The sequence below is a fragment of the Leguminivora glycinivorella genome, chromosome 11 (assembly GCF_023078275.1).
Source record: "Leguminivora glycinivorella isolate SPB_JAAS2020 chromosome 11, LegGlyc_1.1, whole genome shotgun sequence".
Classification (NCBI taxonomy): Eukaryota; Metazoa; Arthropoda; class Insecta; order Lepidoptera; family Tortricidae; genus Leguminivora; species Leguminivora glycinivorella.
Genome location: NC_062981.1, coordinates 12,714,946 through 12,738,113, shown reverse-complemented (window position 1 = coordinate 12,738,113; position 23,168 = coordinate 12,714,946). Strand labels below are relative to the sequence as shown.

The window sequence follows — 23,168 nt, the reverse complement described above, 5'->3', positions numbered from 1 at the left end:
TAGAGAGACTTGCTAGCTTCGTCGGTCAGGCTTCGTCTTGGACAGAACGCGGATAGTTCAGCGTTTCTTGTATGTCACTCCGAGCACCCTAACCATCGGCAGCGTAGGCCATGCACTGGCCGACTAGGTGTGGCACTTTGGATTACGTTTTTATAATAAATTAATGATAGATTGTATTGTTTTGGTAATATATTTTCTACTCTTATACTACTCGTTTGGTACTCGTATAAACCTAAACTGAGATAATAAATGAATAAAAAGAAATAATGAGTGAAACTCTGACATAAGTAATAATTAATGAGACTATGCGTTTTCACATTATCCGATCCGATATCGGATGTAGGACTGATACCCCATACATTACAGGCGCTATCTTGGATTTTTTCCATTTAAATCCTTCCGACATCCGATATCGGATCGGATAATGTGAAAACGGACTAAGACAATAGATACTTGGTTAGTGTTATATATGCCTATGTATATCCCACCAAAAACATTCTGTAAAAAATAGCCGTCTCGATGGAACTGCTTGTTTATCTCTAAAAAGTAATGAAATCTACATAAAGTTCCTTACTGCGATTTCTTTATTATTATAGTTAACTAGCCTTTGCCCGCGGCTTCGCTCGCGTTAAATTCGAAAATCTCTCCACAAACTTCCATCCTCCATTCTAAGGAAGTGGGGGGATATAAAAAGAGACAAAAAGTTAGCCTATGTCACTTTCCATCCCTTCAACTATCTCCACTTAAAAAATCACGTCAATACGTCGCTCCGTTTTGCCGTGAAAGATGGACAAACAAACAGACACACACACTTTCCCATTTATAATATTAGTATGGATGTTGTGTGACTTTAGTGGTGCTGGCGACAGATTGGTGCAATGGTGTCATGGAGCACCTGGTTATAAACTTCTTTATACCCTTGTGTATAAACAAGTTTATAAGTTTCATATTCGATGGTCCGAGCTAAGGTTCGTAAAGCCATGAAGCCAAGCTGATAATTATTGACAGTAGATTTGCGTACTTATGGCTCGACGACCTTTTTCGATTGTGTGTACCGCACCGTAAGTACGCGTAAAAACCGCCGCGCATAGTAGTCGACCATCCAACGCGTACTTGCTCGTACGCATAGGCGACCCACCCACCCACCCACTTGACGTCGCGCCAACACTTTATGGAAAAAGCGGGTTTTCGACAACTAACAATAAGATTTTAGACATTCAAAAATCTTCAATAATACTCAACTGTTTCGGTCGCACTCGTTCAAATATAGGGGAATATATTGGTGTGAGCGAGACGGTCAGGAGATTGATTGTCAACATGATATCTATCATAAACACCGTTCGAAATGGCCTCATTAAGATCTAAATTTTAAATATATTGAAAGTAATATTACTAATCATTGACGTCACGCTCAAAATGAAAGAGATAGAAAATTTGACAGTATGGTACTCTTTTGCATGATTGTCATAATTCAAAATAAGAACGATGGCTTGCGTTGTAAACAGGGACTGAAACATGACACGGGCCCCTAGCGTCATCTATATACTTTTCACTGTATCACTTGTAATGCCGTTGAACTACCGCGTGCGTATTTAAAAAAAAAAACAACATTTTTATTCAAATGACACTCTTAGTGACATCTAGCGACATAGATTTACGGCTGCCAACGGGGTACGGTATTTAGTATGGACTCTGCTGGTCCTTTATAATCGTCCTTGCTACCCGCCGATCCGTGCGTCCGGCCCCTTAGCCCCGGCGGTGCTAAGCGTCCGAACTACCCGAACCCGCCGAAGTCCGTTCCCGTGTAGTGCCGTTCGCGCGTGTAGTGCCGAATCGGCGTTCGGGGCCGGACGGCCGGACGCACGGACTTCGGCACCGTTCGGGTATTGAACACACGAGGCGGCCGGCGGACCGATCGACTTATTGGCGTGCCGGTTTGTATTTAAAAAATAGGTGAATTTTAAAATTTATGTTAATATAGCGAACGAATACGAATTGGTTTTATACATAATCATTTTATTTGAGTCAATAACGTGTTAATTATATTTTTTGCACTTATTCCCGTTACATTATAGGCTATACAAATATTACAAACGTATTCCTATAGGTCCATACTTTCGCCAGGCACACTAGTCTATTGGTTTTTTAGGGTTCCGTAGTCAACTAGGAACCCTTATAGTTTCGCCATGTCTGTCTGTCCGTCCGTCCGTCCGTCCGTCCGTCCGTCCGTCCGTCCGTCCGTCCGTCCGTCCGTCCGCGGATAATCTCAGTAACCGTTAGCACTAGAAAGCTGAAATTTGGTACCAATATGTATATCAATCACGCCAACAAAGTGCAAAAATAAAAAATGGAAAAAAATGTTTTATTAGGGTACCCCCCTACATGTAAAGTGGGGGCTGATATTTTTTTTCATTCCAACCCCAACGTGTGATATATTGTTGGATAGGTATTTAAAAATGAATAAGGGTTTACTAAGATCGTTTTTTGATAATATTAATATTTTCGGAAATAATCGCTCCTAAAGGAAAAAAAAGTGCGTCCCCCCCCTCTAACTTTTGAACCATATGTTTAAAAAATATGAAAAAAATCACAAAAGTAGAACTTTATAAAGACTTTCTAGGAAAATTGTTTTGAACTTGATAGGGTCAGTAATTTTTGAGAAAAATACTTAAAACTACGGAACCCTACACTGAGCGTGGCCCGACACGCTCTTGGCCGGTTTTTTTCAATAAAGTTGCTTAAGGCAATTGCGAGTTTAATGGACTTTATATGTCTCTAGGTTAACTAATAGAAGGGTATTGGTTTGTGTGAAAAATACTATATTAGTTATATTAATTGATTGTTTTATGATGTTCATGGGGATTATAACTACCTATAGGGACCATACCACCTATAGGTACTTACTATATGTACAGATGCTGACAAATATACTTCAAAATATTGTCTTCGGTTACCGCGACAGTTACTCATGCAATTTATTATAGTTATATCTATGTCTCATAGTTTTAAAATAAATAAATAAATATTGGGGACATTACACAGATCGACTTAGCCCCAAACTAAGCGAAGCTTGTACTATGGGTGCTGCGCGACGATATACATACTTAAATAGATAAAATACATAACTATGGAAACGGATTATATCGCGTATACTAAATGAAATGTATTTGAACTATCGAGTTATTAGTTTTTATCTAAGAAGTTAGTAGAATTAAAGTCGCATGAGAAGACAAAGGTAATAATGACTTGTGGGCGGCACAATAACCAATACCCGTGGTGATTTTTACTGATAATAATGACACTCAAACCTCATACCCGGCTTCCCTTTGACATGGACAAACCTTTTGTTTGAAAAGTTCCGCGAAAGATGTAGCCGCGCTGTTTTACAAATAATTAGTTAAGAATGGTATATTTTTATTATTATTTTGGAGGGAATCACCTTGAAGTGAATATGTATCCATAGTCCTGGTTCTTAACTTGCGCTAGTCGGATAGGGTGTGACAAAAAGCATGAGACTTGACATGTATATAGGTAACTTACAAACACAACAGAAAAAAATAAAAGTACGCAGACGCCGAGGTGTCAATGTTTCCCCTCTTTTCCCTCATTTTTATATCACTATTTTCAGGTTTTTTATATTGTTATGAAAACCGTGAAAGCTATAATCACGATATTTAGGAAAAGTATATTCTCCATAAAATTTTCTACAATACTGTCTTTTAAAGTAGGTGTCTTTTAAGGTGGGTAGGTAGGCTTTTAACTCATCATTTTCAAATTATACTTAAGTCCCCCGCATAATATTTGTTTTTAACTACTAGTGGGATGAGTAGGGGTAGCACTATCGACTGTTAGTAATATACTTTAAATGGAAGTATTGTAGAGAATTTCATGGTACTTCTCCTAGACATCTTTCTGGTAAGTACCTACTCGTAATATTTACTTACCAAAACCTTTAGTAGTTTTCGTGAAAATTTAAAAACACTAAAAATAGGAGATAATAGTGGGGGAAGAGATTGACTCCTCGGCGTGTTTCTACTTCTATTTATTCTTATGAACGTCAAAGCTATGTGCATACCAAGTTTCATGCTTTCTGACATCATACTAATTTAGGCCACTGAAAACGCGTGCTCTATATAATAATGCCTAAAATGTAAAACATGGAAAAAATCGAGCAGTTAAAATTTGTCCCCCAGTCACAATTGCTCCGCTGTCCCTTTTTCATTTTAGTTATTAAGGTTTTATCATTTTTGGTTCTTTAAACTGATTTTAATATTCGCTTGAACCGAGAACGCGAACATTCATCAAGCATCACTATACGTCGAGAACGGATCGGACCCGCGGGTTTTTAGAGTCCGTCGATCCGGACACACGGACTACACGGGTATCCGGACTTTAATTACACGGTCCCTAATTACCCGTTCCAAACGGTAGTTACAATTGTCCCCCAGTCACAATAACAATAAATGACGATTTAATTAAAATCTTCACATCTACTGATATTGCCGTGAGTTGGTACAATAAGTAGTCACAAGTTTGAAATACTTACACCTTGGACAAAATATTCATATTCATATTCATATTTATTGATATTGTACATATACATTACACGTCAGAAACATAAACATTCATTAAACTAAGTAATTCCTATTACTCTAAGAATTAACTTATAAAATTTCATTTCTCTTCTCTTTTAGGTCATGTAGGTATTATTCCACTCTTCACATAACTATTGCTCTTCAAAGTGTCGACATAGGTACAGTCAGTTGCAGAGAAAAGGATACCCCCTTGCATACAATAGTTACTTGTTTTACAAGGGGGTAAAGTAGTTGTTTCACCGCGCGTGCCAATATTGATATCCGAGCAAGCAATTTCCAATATTGAACCGCGAGCGTATCGAGTGGTTCACATAGTGGAATCTTGAGCGTTGAGAGGGTTTCAAGGCACGTAGGTTAAACAAACTTTGCCACTGAGTGAAACAAAAAATTTTTCACCACACCAACACCAACAAAATACTGACTATAAAACATGAAACTAAATCAAATCCATCAAATAATTCGATATTTATGATTCAACATCATCATTTATAAGTAAAATCTACCAGCCCGCTTAAGACATGAAGTTAAAATTTGTATGTTTGTATGAAATTACTTTTTGCACTCTTGTGGATAAAACGCAATTTTGCTATCTGTTTTCGAATAGTAAAGAAACTAAAGCCTTTACCAGTTGGGTTGGTGAAAATTTCTATGTAGGCGGGGGTATACTTTTCTCTGCAGCTGACTGTAATCAAGTAAAGTAAATTTGTGCGCACTATTAGGCCAGTAAACAAGGTATTAAATGTATGTGTGTAAGTATTAAGGTAATAATACTTACTAAGTCCATACGATTCGCCATCCATCTCACTGTAGGCGAGGAATTCGCCCGCCAGCAACATGTCGTCGAACTTTTGCCGCGAAACTACTATGTAGTGGTCCTGGTGAAGTAAGATATTACTTTACGAAACTTATGGCAGTTTCAGGAGTTCGGCACAATCTTAGTCACTTTAAGAGACAAAGTATGAAAGGTGTTTAAACTTTAATTGTACTTTAAACTACATGATTAATCTGTTTTATTATCGAGTAAGTTACAGAGCTCTTTAACAATCAATTTGTACAAATGATGTGTGTGCTCTTTTTCCTTTCCTGTGTGTGTTCTTAATTTTAATTATAATAAAGTGTATTACTACTACTACTACTACAATCATCTATTGACTGAAATACAACAACTCCCAATTCCCACAGAAATATTCATTTTCTTTGATTGATAAATTAATAATTAAGTAGATAAATGATAAATAATTAAGTAGATAAATGATAATACTAAGTACTTAAACTATTGATGTTATTTTCACCAAAATGATAAAATAAAATTTATCGTTATTACTAGCAATGTAAGATGTTTGTAAACAATGTTTTGCTACACCCTTTCCAGGGTCCATTATGTAATTCCAGAAAAGTGTTTTTTCGCTCCACCCAAATCTCCAAGCATTAAAAACGCGTTCTTGAAAATAACAATCAGTTATATAAATACCGGTGTATGGAAAACAGCCGTAGTGTGCTGCCGGCCGAGTTTTATCTTCGAGTCGTACTCGGCAGCCAATCGGCGCGCCAGGGTGCCTGCAAAATGCACGGTGTATCTTACCAATATTGCAACAGGTTTACGCTTCGCGAACGGGTTATAGTGCACGTAAACCGGGATTCATGGCATGCAGCGGGAAAACTTTATATGACGCATTTTACTATTGTACTTACGTACAATAGGTATATTAGACAACTACCTAGTTGGATTTATTACCTGGTTTTAAATATTTTGCAGACCTTTCAACCAAATATTTCTCAGTTGAGATATGACAGACCTCCTCGTAAGCCCCAGGCTTATTTTTCCGATTTTTAATGTGGAACTTTCTTTTTATTCATAACAGTTCAAAACTCGAATTTAATTTGTAAGTACTTGTACAGGTACGCTGGGACTTGCAAGGATAAAAAATATATCAAAATTATACAGCCTGAATAGGCCGCTGTGTTTAATAGTTTTAAGATTTATCACATTCAATCGTGCTACGCGCTACGAGTGTAGGCCACGTCGTTCGGACCATATGTATCGAAAAGCGCCTACGAACAAAGAGCCCGCCTAGCGGGTCTCTAGTTGTACATGTGTTAATATTATAATATTTATAATAGTCATAATTTTCTTTTGCTGCCCTTATCTCATCTTATTAGGGGGTTGGCTCACCTACTTAAAATTTGTCTTAATGATTTTTATAAAATATTATAGACCATGACTGATCAAGATTAAAAAAGAGTTCATTCTTATTGTTCATAAATGAACATTCAATGGTATTCACTGTCGTTGTTTGCTATTTTTGTCCGAAGGTCCTTTACCCTTACATATTTTCCCGTAAAAAATGGTCCCGTAATAATATTACGGTAATTATGTTAATTTAATATGTGAAAATTAAAGCACGAGACGAGACATAAGAGAACTACATAGAATTGGACAGGACAGTTATTTACCATCTTTAATATTGGGGTTTGCTTTACGATTGGTCGCCGTCGACCAGACGGTCGGATACTTGGTTCCAAGTGAAATCCTCCACTATCAATAAGTTTCGGTATTAATATTGAGTGCCCGTTAAACTTGCTCTGTCCCTGTCCACACTTTGTAGAACCCTTTCACCTTATTGAAGCATATCTCTATTTAATGGCCGACTATCAATGTGGCTTTATCGATCATAAACATTGTAATAAGATACCATACGGTGTAGTGACTTGCATTAAGCAGATGCCAATCTGCCAGGATTTAAATCTTTACATTTTAACAATAAATACTTACAAAATAGAGAAGTAGGGGGTAGGAAAGATGCCACTACGTCGTTTGGGGCGTTAATGCCTGACGATTGCGCCTTTTAGTACAAACCTTAACGACAATGTACCGGTGTACTTAAGAATGTAGCTATTGTGACAATAGGTACGGTGGTTTGCTTTGCTGTGAAGTAATGATGTGTACAAAATCTAAGCATTTTGTTATGGCCTTATGATAAACTAGCTTTTGCCCGCGGCTTCGCACGCGTTAGAAAGAGACAAAAAGTAGCCTATGTCACTATCCATCCCTTAAAAAATCACGTCAATTCGTCGCTCCGTTTTGCCGTGAAAGACGGACACACAAAACAGACACACACTTTCCCATTTATAATATTAGTATAGATGCAAGAAATTTGTTTTGAATGTTGTTATTTGGTTTCTTGTTTTTGTTGCTGCACATTGACATGAATAACTAGCCACGTTATCACTAAAAACAAATTAATATTTAGATAAGAATAATTAATCTTAATAAGAAGGTGGCCTGTTATCGAAGGGTAGGTAGTTATTGAAAATGATCAGTAATAGACGTTTATTCTATTACGAATCTAAAATATAGCGCGATACTTAAACTGCTCATAGAAAAAAATCAAAGATTAGTACGGTTTTTTGGGTCAAACGGCCCCACTAAAAAAATCTATAGAATCATCCATTATATTAAAAAATCTGCGAACAAGTGTGCAAATATTTGCGCACGACCTCTTGTCCAATGAGCATGACGAGGGGCATTTCCAGCGCACCGCGTAACGGATACGTCCCGTCCGTAACAGCTGCTCGGAATATATCAGGAATATGTTCTCAGTCTTGCTAGCGGGCTTGTCAGACTTAGATGGAATTCGGAACTTACGTGTGTCTGTTGCAGAAGTCGTGAAGATGACAAGCGGTATCATTGACGTGTGGATAGCAACATTCCATGTTAAAAGGAAACTGTTCTGTCCAAAATGTTAATGAATGTTTGGTGACCTATCATTCAAGCCCCTGCGGCTTACTTATAGTAAATATAAATCAGTTATTAAGTTCTAACGGAAAGAACACGCGAGCACAAGCCGGTCCTTCAACTTACAGCTTTCGCAGTGCAATGTTTTTATACCTTTGCCAACAGCCTCTTCTCCAACTAACACGACAAGAGGGACTTCCTCAATATCTGCTGGTGGCATCAAGGGCACTCGGGCTCAAGACAGCTGTTCCACGTATAACATCCGCAATAGAATGTGTGTCACAGATACGCGAGCACAAGACTGCGAAAGCTGTAAGTTGAAGGACTAACTTACAGCTTTCGCAGTGCAATGTTTTATAATACCTTTGCCAACAGCTTCTTCTTCAACAAGCGAGAGTACTACAAGGGGAACTTCCTCCGTATCTGCGGGTGGCGTAACGGGCACTTGGGCACGAGAAAGTTGTTCTACGTAACGTACAATATCCACAATATAATGTGTGTCACAGATATGCGAGCACAAGACAGTGCTTCAACTTACAGCTTTCGCAGTGCAATGTGTTTACTGTTCACATACCTTTTCCAACGGCTTCTTCTCCAACTAAGACGATGAGAGGGACTTCCTCAGTATCCGCTGGTGGCGTCAAGGGCACTCGGGCTCGAGACAGCTGTTCCACGTACAGCATCCGCAGAAGGCGCCGGCTCGCGAATGTGGTCACGTCCGGGCTCGTATCCATTTTGAATCGTCTCTGTTTGAGGAAATGTCCTTTTTAAAGCGATAAGATATAACAAATACGATATTTTTACTACAGGATAATTACATTGATTATAGATTTATAGTTTACCTAGTCTACCTCGTGTTGGGGTCATTTTGATGCTGAATCAATTCATGTTGTCCTTATTCAATCATTCAAGAACAGTGCTTGCATTGTTCGCAAAAAATATTGTGTATTTTTATCGCATGAGCTAGTCATTCGGAAATTGAATTAATAATAAGTTTACATTGTGTTGTGATTCGTAAAACATATAAACACATTACCGCAGATAGTAAAATTTATGTGTTAAACCAGAAATTTGCAGCCAAGCGGATATCGACGAATACCGCAAACATGACGCATTAATTTAAAATAAAGGCAGATTTTTTTTTCATCATCATCATCATCATTTCAGCCATTAATCGCCCACTGCTGAGCATAGGCCTCCCTTCGTGTACGCCACTTATCCCGGTCCTGGGCTAGTCTCATCCAGAAGTGCCCCGCAGTTTTTCGGATGTCGTCCACCCAACGAGCCAACGGATGCCAGGCGCTTCTTACATCCGATAGCGGCCACCATTCGGTCAACATTTTAGTCCACCTGCCATCACTCTGCCTGGCAACATGCCCCGCCCAATTCCATTTGAGTTTGGAAATGACGTCACCCACGTCCCGCACCTTGGTGCAGCGTCGGATCTCGACATTTTTCACTCGATCTTGGAGTTTAATGCCGAGCTCCATCGCTCTCTGTGCTACCCGTATCTTATGCACAGCCTTTTTAGTGAGCGTCCATGTCTCGGCACCATATGTCATGGTGGGCAGGACACACTGGTTGAAGAGACGAGTCTTCAGGCATTGTGGAACATTATTTGACTTAAGGATGTCCGCTAGTTTGTTGAATACCGCCCAGCCTAGCTGGATTCTCCTGGATATCTCCTTGTCTTGTTGTTCTTTATCAAAAGATAGAATATGGCCAAGATAAACGTATTGTTTGACCATCTCCAGATTTTCGGCTCCAACCGTTATAGTAGGATTCGAATCTCCAGTGATGTTCGACATAACCTTGGTCTTGGACATATTCATCTTGAGACCTACCTTAAAGAAGCATGGAATAGACCTTGGAGCATGCTTTGGAGATCATCCAGGGATTCGGCAAACAAAACAATATATCGGCGAATCTTAAGTGCGACAAGAAGACACCATGGATGTTGATACCGGTTCTGTCCTATTCAAGCGTTTTTATGACATCTTTCAGTAATGCTGTAAAAAGCTTGGGTGAAATAGTGTCTCCTTGTCGCACGCCCCTTTTGTTGGAAATCGGGTCGCTTGTCTTATGGAGACGAACTTGCATGGTTGCCGAGCCATACAGCTCCCGAAGCAGATCAACATAGCGCGCATCTACAGAACAGCGATGAAGAGCGTCAAACACGGCCCAGTGCTCGACACTGTCGAAGGCCTTCTCATAATCGACGAAGGCCATGCACAAGGGCCGATTGTATTCGTGACATTTCTCCATCAACTGTTTTACCGATTTTTTTTTATGAAACTATAACTTAATTTTCCTTTGTTCGTCAGATAAATATAATACGATACAGAGATATCGTTCGCGGCGTTGTTTATTCCATTTCTGGTAATACATATAAAATAAGGTATGTCTTGTGAAATTTACATGAACTGATATATCTGTCATGTCATATTACGACCGCAATGTGACACGCCACATTAGAGACATAATATAGGTGCTTGTAGCAATGTAGCAATCTCCCTATACGCGGAAGCTTTAGCTATGTATGTACAAGTATGTAGGTACATCATGCATTGAATATGAGTGTAGTTTATTGCAAATTGTTTAAAGGTCAGGCAATGCTCATGGTATGGTGTTTAACTAAAAAAAAACTAAGTATTCTACGTCAGAAGTATCCGGGCTAAGGGGCAGTGGGAAGGTATTGTAGAGGATATGGGCGTATCCAGGGCGTATATGCGTACCTCTCTGATGGAGTTGGCACGCATATTGAGCACGGTCAGACGCCGCATATACACATTGTTGTAGGTTAGTTACCTGAAGGACAGGATCGAGGTCATTGGTGTCAAGACTGAGGAGTAGCGGGAAGGTGTCGCAGACGACGTTGGCGTATCCAGGGCTTTCGCGGACGAGGTTAGCGCGTAGATCGAGCACTGTCAGACGCCGTATGTAAATATTGGTTTAGTTACTTGAAGGACGGGATCAAGGTCCTTAGCGTCCAGACTGAGGAGTAGAGGGAAGGTATCGCAGATGACTTGGGTGTATCCAGGTGCCGTAGCCGAATGGCATTTCTGCGACGCGAAACGAAAACGAAACGCCGCGGAGGTAGTCTGGCTCTGTCACGCAAGAGCGATAGATATAGATATCTACGAGCGTTTCGTTTCGTGAGCGTTTGTGCCATTCGGCTACGTACCCAGGGCCTTCGCAGATGGGGTTGGCGCGGAGATCGAGCACGGTCAGACGTCGCATGTAAACATTGTTCTAGCTAAGTAGGTTAGTTACTTGAAGGACATAGGATCGAGGTCCTTGGCGTCAAGGCTGAGGAGTAGCGGGAAGGTGTCGCAGATGACGTGGGCGTATCCAGGGCCTTCGCAGATGGGGTTGGCGCGGAGATCGATCACAGTCAGACGTCGCATGTAAAAATTGTTCTAGGTTAGTTACTTGAAGGACAGGATCGAGATCCTTGGCGTCAAGGCTGAGGAGTAGCGGGAAGGTGTCGCAGATGACGTGGGCGTATCCAGGGCCTTCGCATATGGGGTTGGCGCGGAGGTCGAGCACGGTCAGACGGCGCAGCTGCCGCATGTAGACGGCCAGCTCGAGCATCGAGCCGAGCCTGTTGTTGCGGGCGTGGATTTCGCGTAGTCTGTCATTTCAAATATATAATAAATTACGATACAAGTGCGGAAAAGAGGAAGTTCAGAATGAGTGGCGATAAATTACTACCGAAGGGTAAACACACTCCTTTGACACGAGTTACGAATTTTCTCTTCGCACGGTATTGTACGATGTTTATTCAGTACATAATTAATTATGGCCCTTTGCAGTTTCGACATGGCAAGAAATGTACTACTTTGCGCACTACTGTGAAAACAAATGTCGTAGCTTTAAAATTGTAATTCTAGGTACCTATTACTAATTAAGAAGTGCGCATCAAGCGTCAATTCAGAAAACAAAAATCAGAAATCAGAAATATTTATTGTTTAAACTGTGTAGGTAGGTACAGGAAGTAACACTAGGTACATTTTTCAGTGAGAGTATCAACAGTTTTACCCTTTTCGGGCATACAATGTATTTGCCTTTCAAAATCGTTTTCTTATGAACGTCGTTGGGTCGAGATTAAGGACACTTAAGAGATTAATTATGATTTAATTTAATGAGATTATAATTATTCTAATGAAAAGCTTAAGTAAAGTATAGTACATACATAGGTATATTGCTTATTTTTAGGTAAATTTGGAATACCTACTATAATAATAATAATAATAATAAATTGCATTTATTTCGAACAAAAGTCCATATTTTGTTAGTAATACATTAACACTTAGATCTAGGGTTAGTAAAGAGACATAAAATTAAAATTAATATAAATTTACACACATTGGGGCATGTAGCTGCACCCAATGCCTCAGCAACGGTGAGTCCCACCGGTCAGCCAGCGTGCACAGGATGGCATTCGAGCTGGCGCGCCACCTCCTCAACATTGAGCTACACCGCTTCCTCATGATCGCGTGGAAGCCATCGATCCGTCCCTCACTATACCTACGATGGCTACTTTGAAAAATTTTCATACCTACTAATTAGAAGAAATGTCACTTATATTTGAATCAATGATACATTGAAAAATTTTCATACCTACTAGAAGAAATGTCACTTATATTTGAATCAATGATATAATTGGCTGTACTTATTAAATAAAATAATGAATCCCACCCTCACCATTTTCTTGCAAAATGTTACCAAAGGTGACATCGTAGGGCCCTCACTGTCAGAAAGTTATAAGATCTCATGTGGAGCCAAGTTCTAACTCGGTTCCATTTATTAACATTTAAAATGTAAATGTAGGTAAGTAATTAATTAATATCAGTAAAGGTATGGGGTCGCTAGAGGTTAATTAAATACAAAAATTATACCCACCTCGTACATCCCGAAAATATCTTCAGCGACTTTAAATTATTTTCGTTCAAATTTAGATAGTCAAGTTGCAGCAACGTCCAAAGTCCCTCGTTAGATCCCAGTTCGAAGCTCGAAATGTTATTGTAAGACACGTCCAGCCACAATAATCTTAGATGGTTCAAGTTTTCCAAGCGTTGGATGTGGTTAAACGATAAATCTAGATGACGGAGATATCTAGAAAAGTTTATCTTAAGTACATACTTGTTTGTGAGAAAACGTGTAACTTGCAACAAAAATGACATGAATTAAACCTTAAACTTTGCAGACCGCTTATACTTTTGATGTTGTTGTGAGACAAGTCCAAAATAGTTATCGACCAAAACATAGCCAGGTCCCTTATCTTCTTCACTGAATTGTATTTATAATGAACTTCTGTGAGAAACCATTGCGCTGAAAAAAAAAACAAACTGTAACTGCTAGTACAAAATAGCATTTCTACATTTTAAGTCGGATTGTTTTCGCTAAATCAATTGCTTTTCCGGTTGGAAAAATCAGGTGCGGCAGTGATATCGGCTTGCGACGAAGTCTCTGGAAATGAGGAGATCAGTGAACAGCCAGTCGGTAAATAGGAAAACCTTCTATAGTGGATAAAACCCGTGTTTTGTGCCAAGACGGGACCACGTTTCCCGCATTGCATCGGGAACGCCCGCTTTCCGGCGAGCGCGAGCCAAACGAGAGCTATCGAATTGAGCGAGCGGGGCCGCTGGGTACATTACGTTACCGATAACCTTTCCGTCCTTACACCGGGGACAGGTAATCCAACTCACGTCGATACTAGACTAATGTTTTATTTACGTGTGCTATACTCTAATACGGTTTCCAGTCTGTTGAAATCCACGGAGAGAAATTGCAGGTAGAGAAGGTTCGAGAGAACACTCAGGTTTGACAGCAGGTTCGAGGTTAAATCCAGGTATACCAAGTACTTATAATGTTGCAGCACGTCGATATTCAGCAATCGCTGTAATAAAAACAGGCGTTAAGAAGACGGTTTATGTGACAATTAAAACAATTGTACAAACAAAAAAAGAGAAGCTAATGTTTTAGCGCCAGAGGGCGGCGGTTTTTGACCGGTCATTCTTAAAAAATATGTCTTCGGTCTAATTGCCACGACCCATATAAATTCATACAAAATGTATGAAAAGGGTCATGGCAATTAAACGAAACCGCGGACAGAGTATATTCTATACCATAAAAAGAATGTTGTAACATTACGCCAAAAAAATAAAAAGGATTTTACACAGAGAAGAACAATATTAGGTAGGATGCAAATAACGCTAACAAGGATTGTTTTAACCTTTCCCGTAAGATCCAATTTGATATAAACATAGTCCTCCAGTATCGGTATGCGGTGCAGATAGGTCAGGCAGGCTGCGACCAGGTCCCTCGTGAGCACTCCGCCGACCAGCTCAGGCACGTCTCGCAGTCGCATCACGCGCTCCGTGGGCGAATACACGTCCTCGTACAGCTCAGGGAAGTTATAGAAGCAGCCCCAGAGTTGCTCTTCGTTCATCAGTGGCGTCACGTTGCGCGGGAACTGGGGAAAGATGCTGTTACCGGTAATTCTTTAAAGGGTTTACAGCAAGCTTGATTCTCCGGACAAACGTGTCACGCTCTAATGATTGTTTTGTGTTTCTTATCGTTTGTCGCCCTATATCATTAAAAAACCTTGTAGGTAAGTACTTATGACAGCATAAGGTAAAGGATAGTTTATATAGACTTAGATACCTTAGTTTAAAAACCGGCCAAGAGCGTGTCGGGCCACGCTCAGTGTAGGGTTCCGTAGTTTTCCGTATTTTTCTCAAAAACTACTGAACTTATCTAACTTAAGTTCAAAACAATTTTCCTAGAAAGTCTTTATAAAGTTCTACTTTTGTGAATTTTTTCATATTTTTTAAACATGTGGTTCAAAAGTTAGAGGGGGGGGACGCACTTTTTTAGGTCCTTTTAGGAGCGATTATTTCCGAAAATATTAATATTATGAAAAAACGATCTTAGTAAACCCTTATTTATTTTTAAATACCTATCCAACAATATATCACACGTTGGGGTTGGAATGAAAAATATCAGCCCCCACTTTACATGTAAGGGGGTACCTAATAAAACATTTTTTTCCATTTTTTATTTTTGCACTTTTACCCACCTTGGCGTGATTGATATACATAATTGTTACCAAATTTCAGCTTTCTACTGCTAACGGTTACTGAGATTATCCGCGGACGGACGGACGGACGGACGGACGGACACAATAATGCTCATTAGTACATGGCGAAGTCGTTACTATAAGGGTTCCTAGTTGACTACGGAACCCTCGGTGGGCGAAAAAACATGAGATTATTTTAATTGGGGAGTTTGAAAGTTTGTACGGATCGTTTTTAATAAGTAGTTTCGTACAAAAATTGCTTTATAAAAGTATAATAAGCAAACTACTTTTATGACATTATTAAGGGCAAAATTTCAGTTTCATTACAATCCGACACGCAGTTTTAAAATGAGACTCCGTTTGCATAGGCAGGTAAATTTTGGGGTCTTTTATGTAACAGCAATCGGATGAAACCCGTTCAAGTGGGACACAACCTTATTGAGATAAAAAGGTAAAATTACCATAATGTGTAAGGGTCATTGTAATTGACAAAAGACTTAATCAAACCCAAACAAACGCAACTCAACAAAATTGTTACCCTTTCAAATGAGCTTTCCATCAATTTCTCTCGGGTGGCGAAATCACAGTATTTTAAGGTGAAACGACATCCGATAAGACATTTTTACCTCGGGGAAATACCATCAGTTGCGACGAGTGATGAAATGTGACCCTACTCAAGGGGACGTACATCAAATTGGTGGGGACGCGATCCTGCCATGCCGTTACTTTTGAGCCCTACATCACCTCAAAAGATGTTTAACGGCCCTTTTACCTGCGCCGCATATTATATCGCCAAGGGGCTGTTGACAATATTTCATGCCGAAGTTTATATTCATGAATTTTACATGCATCGCCAAACAACTTTCAGGTATGCCTGATTCGGAGTTGAAAAATATGATAATTAATAATGTACGCGAACAGATTTCGTGTCCTTTTCCGGAGTCCGTAAACGTGAAAGAATTTTCAATTTTCGGAGGCGTAGTGTAGTGGGGACTGAAATGTGAAGTGTTTTGTGATAGGTATGGGAAGCAAATGAGCAGAAGAATCGCCTGATTGTAAGTGATTACCGCCGCTTATTATAACACCAATGGGGCTTTAAGTGCGCCCGTTAATTATAAACTATTAGGCAAAATAATTGGGCTTACTGCTTCTAAAGGTAAATCATCCAGATTACTCCGCATTTCCTCGAACAAACGCGAAGGCACTAATCCGCTCCGGCCCATTGTTATACTTAGTTTTATGTTACTGGCGCCACCTAAAAGGAACACTTTCAGTCTAATAGGTAATCATAAAAAAACATATACAATATTTAAAAGTAGTGTATAACCAAATTATTGTTTAAATAGTCAAATACAAATTTACAAAAACTGTGGCGCTTAATAATTTTCTTAAAATATACCTACTAAAACAGAACCATCGGGTGTAGGTAAAAATGACCATATTAAAAATCGTGCACGTGCTCTCGCGGCAAAAACCCAAAGGTTATCTGGTGTGAATGATAAACGCCGGCCATTTCCAGTCCCGGGCATATTTCCCGCGTTTTTGCTCTGCAGACCAAGTCAATGAAGTTTGAGATAGCCTCAAATTTTTTAAAATTATGTGTTAGGCTGACTTTGAAGAAGTTTTCATATCAAATGTCTGTTTAATATGATTTGATCAGCTGTTGTAATCATCAAAAAGTATACTTTTGCTGACTGCACGAACATATACAAGCGGTACAATACTATGAATTGATCTCTATCTCACTGTGCGTAAACTTCTATAGGCGTCATTCATGAGTTGATATGTTTTGAGATAGCTACTATGATAAGTGCCATATGCTCAATGTGCAGTACATAAGGGAAATATGACGGTGCAGTTGGCTTATAGTCGGTGCGCAGTTCCCACATAAAGTTGCAGTTGGACTGCTGCCTGTTTCGAACTTTGCATAAGTAAAGGAATTATGAAGGATTTTTTAAATATTATAACTACATCATTATTATAAATCACTATGAGGTACAGTGGTTTACCACTTTTCGACCTTATGTCAAGAACTATTTAATACTGACTGACAAAGCCCATACAAAAAAGCGTACCCCTCAAATGTATGGGCCTTTTAGGCTTAAAACTAGATGGCGCTATTTCGCAGCCTGAAAGTGGCCAAAATCATATTTTGTTTAAATATTTTAGCGTGTTTTTATTTTTTATAAGAACAAATGACATATTTCTTTATTTGAAAATCATGACATCACGTCAATACACATTAAAAAAAAAGTTGTAGGCATAATCAGTGTAGTTATGATAGTATTTAATAGGTGGCGCTAAAAATCGAGGTACGATTCTTAGTATGAAGTATGTAAATCCTATATAAAGAATAATCCTAGCTTATGTGTTTAAAATCGAGTCGAAAAGTGGTAAACTATTTTCTTGGCGGACTGTAAAACTTTTTAATATTTTAAGGTTTACTTAAATCATTCGTTGATTAAAATAATAACGGTTAAGATTCAAAACTTACTACATTCCGAGAGACTCTCCAGGTAGTTAAGCCGAGAGACTTCAGCCCAGGTCTTCAGGACAGTGCTCACGAGCAGGTTCCGCCAGCGCCTTGCGCGGCAGACCTCCGCACCCCGCCGCTCAAGTATACATCCTCGTTTAAATCCTCCGACTCGTTCGTTTTAGAACCCTGACTACCAGATTCATTCATGGCGAATTATTTTAAAAGATTCAGAGTCAAAATAATTCCTTACAATGTTGAAAGGTGACAGCAAGTTGACAATAACTGTCATTTCTTAAACAAAAAAAAAAAAAAAAAACTGTCAGCCTGTCAAAGTGGCTCCGTATTTAATATTGATATCTTGCACAATTTCGATTTCTTTGCCACTGCGATACCCATTTGCGAGCTACAGACATTTACCCGAACACGCACACATGTGGGCAAAGTTCAGAAGATCATACATTGATGAAAACTGAAATTAATTCGTTATGTTTTTACTTGTCACTACAATGACAACAAACAAGGACACAAAGTCGTTGCGCTGCTAGGCAACGAAGCCCACCGCGCATGCTCCGCACGACAGCGCGCCATGCGCCGACTCCAGCAGTCTATGTATTTGCTTGATAACAGCAACTGCCAACTTCACTGTCAGTTTTGTTTATCTCCAGGACTCTACATAGTTAATGTTTTTAGTTTCGTGTTGTGTTTTTATAATATTACTTTTGATTTATATAGGTTTTTTAAGCATCAATAGAAATCAAAAAATGTCACTCCCAGGTGGTATTATATCTTCCATCACCGACAACGACGATTCCTCCCAAAAGCTACAATGTTCTCTGTGCTCTGAACCCAAGTACTTCAAAAACCAACATGGGCTTAGAGTACACTTGGGTAAAAAACACAAAACGGACATCTCACACAATATAAATACTGACCATCCAGTTTCAATAGGTACATTAGGTCACCCAGTTACATACGACATTTCTGAAACTCTTAGCCGTCTAAAACATAGTGTCCGTGTCATTAAAAGAATCCCGAGAGGTGCGAGAGTATTGGTAGCACAAAGACTTACCTCTTTGCTACAAAATGCCGTGTCGGAAAACTCTTATCAGGCCTGGGAACAACTGCTCACCTTTCCCTACCGAAGCCTACATGTAACCGACCAGAACAAAACTACATCTCTCACTGCTAAAATTAAACATAATGTTCAACACCCACATTGTCTCGAAGATCTTCACAGGGTAGCTCTAAAGCACAACACATCTATATATAGAAACATTGAAAACAAAGTAGGAGAAGGCGACATCAGGGGAGCTGCTCGTCTTCTTTTTTCAACAGACTGTATTGCTTCTGACACCCAGGAAACTGTATCAGAATTAAAATCCAAGCACCCATTGCCCTTGACAAACCAAAACCTTCCCGATCCACCAGATTCATCAACACCTCCTCTCACTGCCTCTACAGATGAAGTTCTTAATGCAATAATGTCCTTCCAGAGCGGCTCAGCTGGCGGCCTGGATGGGTTGTCCCCACAGCACCTTAAGGACCTCCTCGCGCATAGCTCAGGCAACGACGGCGAGCAGCTCCTAAAGTCATTGACAGATCTGAGTAACCTTATGCTATCCGGGAATATACACACTGAAGTTACGGGCACACTGTATGGTGCAAACCTGTGTGCGCTTCTGAAAAAGGACGGTGGCATCAGGCCGATTGCTGTGGGGACAACCTATCGATTCATTAAGCATTAATCTAACTAAAACTCACTTTGTCCAATTTCATACAAGTCGTAGACCAGGATTGGTAATCAACATATCGCATAAAGCAGACTCAATCACGGAGTCAGAGACAACAAAGTTTTTGGGTCTTATACTCGACAGCAATTGTAATTGGCAATTTCACATTGACGAATTATGCACGAAATTATCCAAGTTTGTGTTCCCGATACGTAGATTGATAAATAATGCATCGGAAAAAGCGGGGCTAATGTCGTATTTTGGTTATGTTCAGTCTACCCTCACATACGGTATAATATTCTGGGGAAATTCTACGGACTGGCTAAAAGTTTTTAAGATGCAGAAACGTTGTATAAGAGCGCTCTGTGGTGCATCCCAGAGAGATTCCTGTAGGCCTCTTTTTACCAAATTTAAGATTTTGCCGATGCCTTGTTTGTACATTAAAGAAGTGGCTATGTTTGTAAAAAAGAACCTTAACCTATATCAAAGGAATGATAGATTCCATCGTAATTTGAGAAATGTGTACAAATTGGTTAATACGCATCAAACCAAGTCAAGTTTTTACAAAAATAGCATTTTCTCCATGTCAATCAAAATTTATAATAATATTCCAGACGTATTTAAGGACCATGACAATACAAAATTTAAGAAAGTGCTTCACGAATGGCTTTTGGATAAAATGTTCTATTCCCCACTTGACTTTTTAAATAATAATGGACAATTATAAATAAATATTTAAGTAATTATTGCACATTTACGATTTGACATAATAATAACAATAACTTTGACATATTCTGAAGTAGGTACCTATTTTTCATATTGTTTGCTTAGCTTTTTGTGACTGTGTAAATATTGTAAATAGTTTTTATTGCATGCTTTGCATGCCCCAAAATATTGTACACCAGAAATGGTAGACTGCGGAAAAGATACGATTATTATTATTTTTGACATCTTTTATATTTTTTACCTGTGGTCTGACAATAAATCATTTCATTTCATTTCATTATCGCCGACTCGTTGCCAAAATCGGATGCGCGGCTGTTTCAACCCCCCTTAGCCAATACTTCCAACCTACCCAATTAGGTTTTGGTTCAAAGGGGGGTTGTGAAGCTGCAGTCCATGCACTCAGAACGTATATCACTCAAACATCCGGTAAGGTCGTTTTGAAAGTGGACGTCCGAAATGCCTTTAATAGCGTCGACAGAGCCAGCATACTAGAACAAACACGTGTAAAAGTACCACACATTTACAATTTTGTTTGGCAATGTTACAACAACGCTTCCAAATTACTTTTCAGAGAAAACCATATTTCGTCAGCCGTTGGTTGTCAACAGGGCGACCCGCTCGGCCCCGCACTTTTTAGCCTAGCAGTTCACCCGATTATTCTAAAATTAAATTCAAATTTCAATGTGTGGTACTTAGACGATGGCACCCTAGGAGGTGATGTGAGCGAAGTTCTTGAGGATCTTCGCGTTCTCATTGAGGAATTCCGCGGTATTGGACTAGAACTGAACTTTTCCAAATGTGAACTTTTCTTTTCCGATACATGCCCAGACAAAGATCTCGTAACGACTAAATTCCGTTGTCTTGCCCCTAATATTAAAGTTACAGAGAAAAGCTCACTTCACCTCTTAGGCGCACCTGTATTAGACGACTCATATTCAAATTTTTTAGAGACCAAAATTGAAAACCTAAACGAAGTTTCGGATCGTCTGACTAAAATTAATGCTCATGTAGCATATACTGTTATTCGTTACTGCCTTTTTGTCCCAAAATTTACTTACGTTCTAAGGTGCAGCCACTTTTGGAAATTTCCCACCCTTTTAGAAAATATTGACAAAATTATTCAAAATCTCCTAATTACAGTTATCAATATAAAATTGGACGACCGCTCATGGACTCAGGCTTCCCTGCCAATAAGGCATGGCGGTCTGGGTATAAGAAAAGTGTCCAGCGTTTCGCTACCTGCATATCTGTCCTCTATCCATAGCTCACAAGAATTGGTCGCGAAAATTTTAAAGTCCCCAACAGACCAATTAAACTTGCCGGTAAAATCAGAGGCCAGATATGCATGGAGCAACGCCTGCCCAAACGGAGACCTGCCCGAATATCCCAATTCACAGCGACATTGGGACGAGCCGCTTTGTAGGCTGGTACGGAATAACCTGTATCAAACGGCAACCAGCCTTCAAGAGCGTGCTCGTCTCCTTGCCGCTTTCGAGTGGGAGTCTGGGCAGTGGCTTCAGGCTCTGCCGTCCGTGGCAATTGGTACCTTTTTGGACGACTCCACTTTCCGCATCTCGGTCGCTCTCCGCCTGGGAGTGAATTGTGTTACCCCGCATCGCTGTCGCTGTGGTGACCCAGTTGATCAGCTGGGCCACCATGGCTTATCCTGCGGCAGAAGCGCAGGACGCGCTTCCCGCCATGCGAGCCTCAACGACGTCATCCGTCGGGCCTTAGCCAGTGCGGGAGTACCGGCCGTATTAGAACCGACCGGTCTCACTCGCGATGACGGAAAGAGGCCCGACGGCATGACGCTCGTGCCATGGAAGATGGGACAGCCCTTAGTTTGGGATGCCACTTGTGCAGATACTCTGGCGCTGTCCCATCTCCATCGCACCGCTTTAAAGGCTGGCTCGGCGGCCAATTCGGCCGAACTCCTCAAGCGGCGCAAGTATGCAACCATTAATAGTGGTTGCATATTTGAGCCGTTTGGGGTTGAGACCCTGGGGCCCTGGGGGGAAGGCGCCCACAGGGTCTTCAAAGAATGCAGCCGCAAGCTTGTGGAACTGACACGTGACCAGAAGGCTGGGTCATATCTGGCACAGCGGATCAGCATTGCCATACAACGTGGCAATGCTGCCAGCCTTCTGGGCACGTTGCCAGTGGACGGCGATTTAGGGCAAGTCTTTTATTTATAGTTTATTTATAAGTTTAGATTTTAGTTTTAGTTTGTAGTTTTATTTAAGGACCTATTTTATTTTTTTATTATTATGTATTTGTAATGTAATTTTATATTATGAAATAAAGATATTAGTTATAATAAATAAATATACATTTCTTAAATCGTTTCGATAAGTTTTTAACAGTAGTTTGAGGTTTTAACTTAGGTGTTAAAATGGTAAATCCTGATCAGTGAGTGTTATATTCTTTGAACTGCACTTAACCGGTTCAAAGAATATATTATCAGGAATATTAAAACGTATTTTTGTATGTGTTGTTTCTTTGCGGGATCTTTATTAAACTTCACTTTCGTTTTATTATTTGGCTGCTTTAAAAAAAATCTTAATGTCATCTCAATGTGGCGTCAATCTCTGATACGATTGCATCCCATGTGGGTTTTGTGTAGGTACAGCTATAATTATAATTCGATATTCAGTGTTTGTGTTAGTGAATCCATACTAATATTATAAATGGGAAAGTGTGTGTGTCTGTTTGTTTGTCTGTCTTTCACGGCAAAACGGAGCGACAAATTGACGTGATATTTTAAGTGGAGATATTTGAAGTGATGGAGAGTGACATAGGCTACTTTTTGTCTCTTTCTAAC

The 23,168-nt window shown here is 39.8% G+C and overlaps 1 protein-coding gene across 1 annotated transcript in view; it reads right to left on the bottom strand.

The window, feature by feature from the left end:
* The window catches only part of LOC125231347, a 47,409-nt gene extending 25,404 nt beyond the window's left edge, over window positions 1-22,005 (bottom strand). Inside the window, exons 1-9 of the mRNA XM_048136793.1 lie at window positions 21,808-22,005; window positions 14,570-14,809; window positions 14,071-14,233; window positions 13,527-13,665; window positions 13,237-13,449; window positions 11,764-11,965; window positions 8,906-9,077; window positions 6,067-6,152; window positions 5,371-5,470 (exon numbers count right to left, since the gene is read on the bottom strand). Of these exons, the coding sequence (XP_047992750.1) occupies window positions 5,371-5,470; window positions 6,067-6,152; window positions 8,906-9,077; window positions 11,764-11,965; window positions 13,237-13,449; window positions 13,527-13,665; window positions 14,071-14,233; window positions 14,570-14,809; window positions 21,808-22,005 (1,513 nt within the window). The remainder of the gene's footprint in view (window positions 1-5,370; window positions 5,471-6,066; window positions 6,153-8,905; window positions 9,078-11,763; window positions 11,966-13,236; window positions 13,450-13,526; window positions 13,666-14,070; window positions 14,234-14,569; window positions 14,810-21,807) is intronic.
* Between the last annotated feature and the right edge of the window lie 1,163 nt (window positions 22,006-23,168).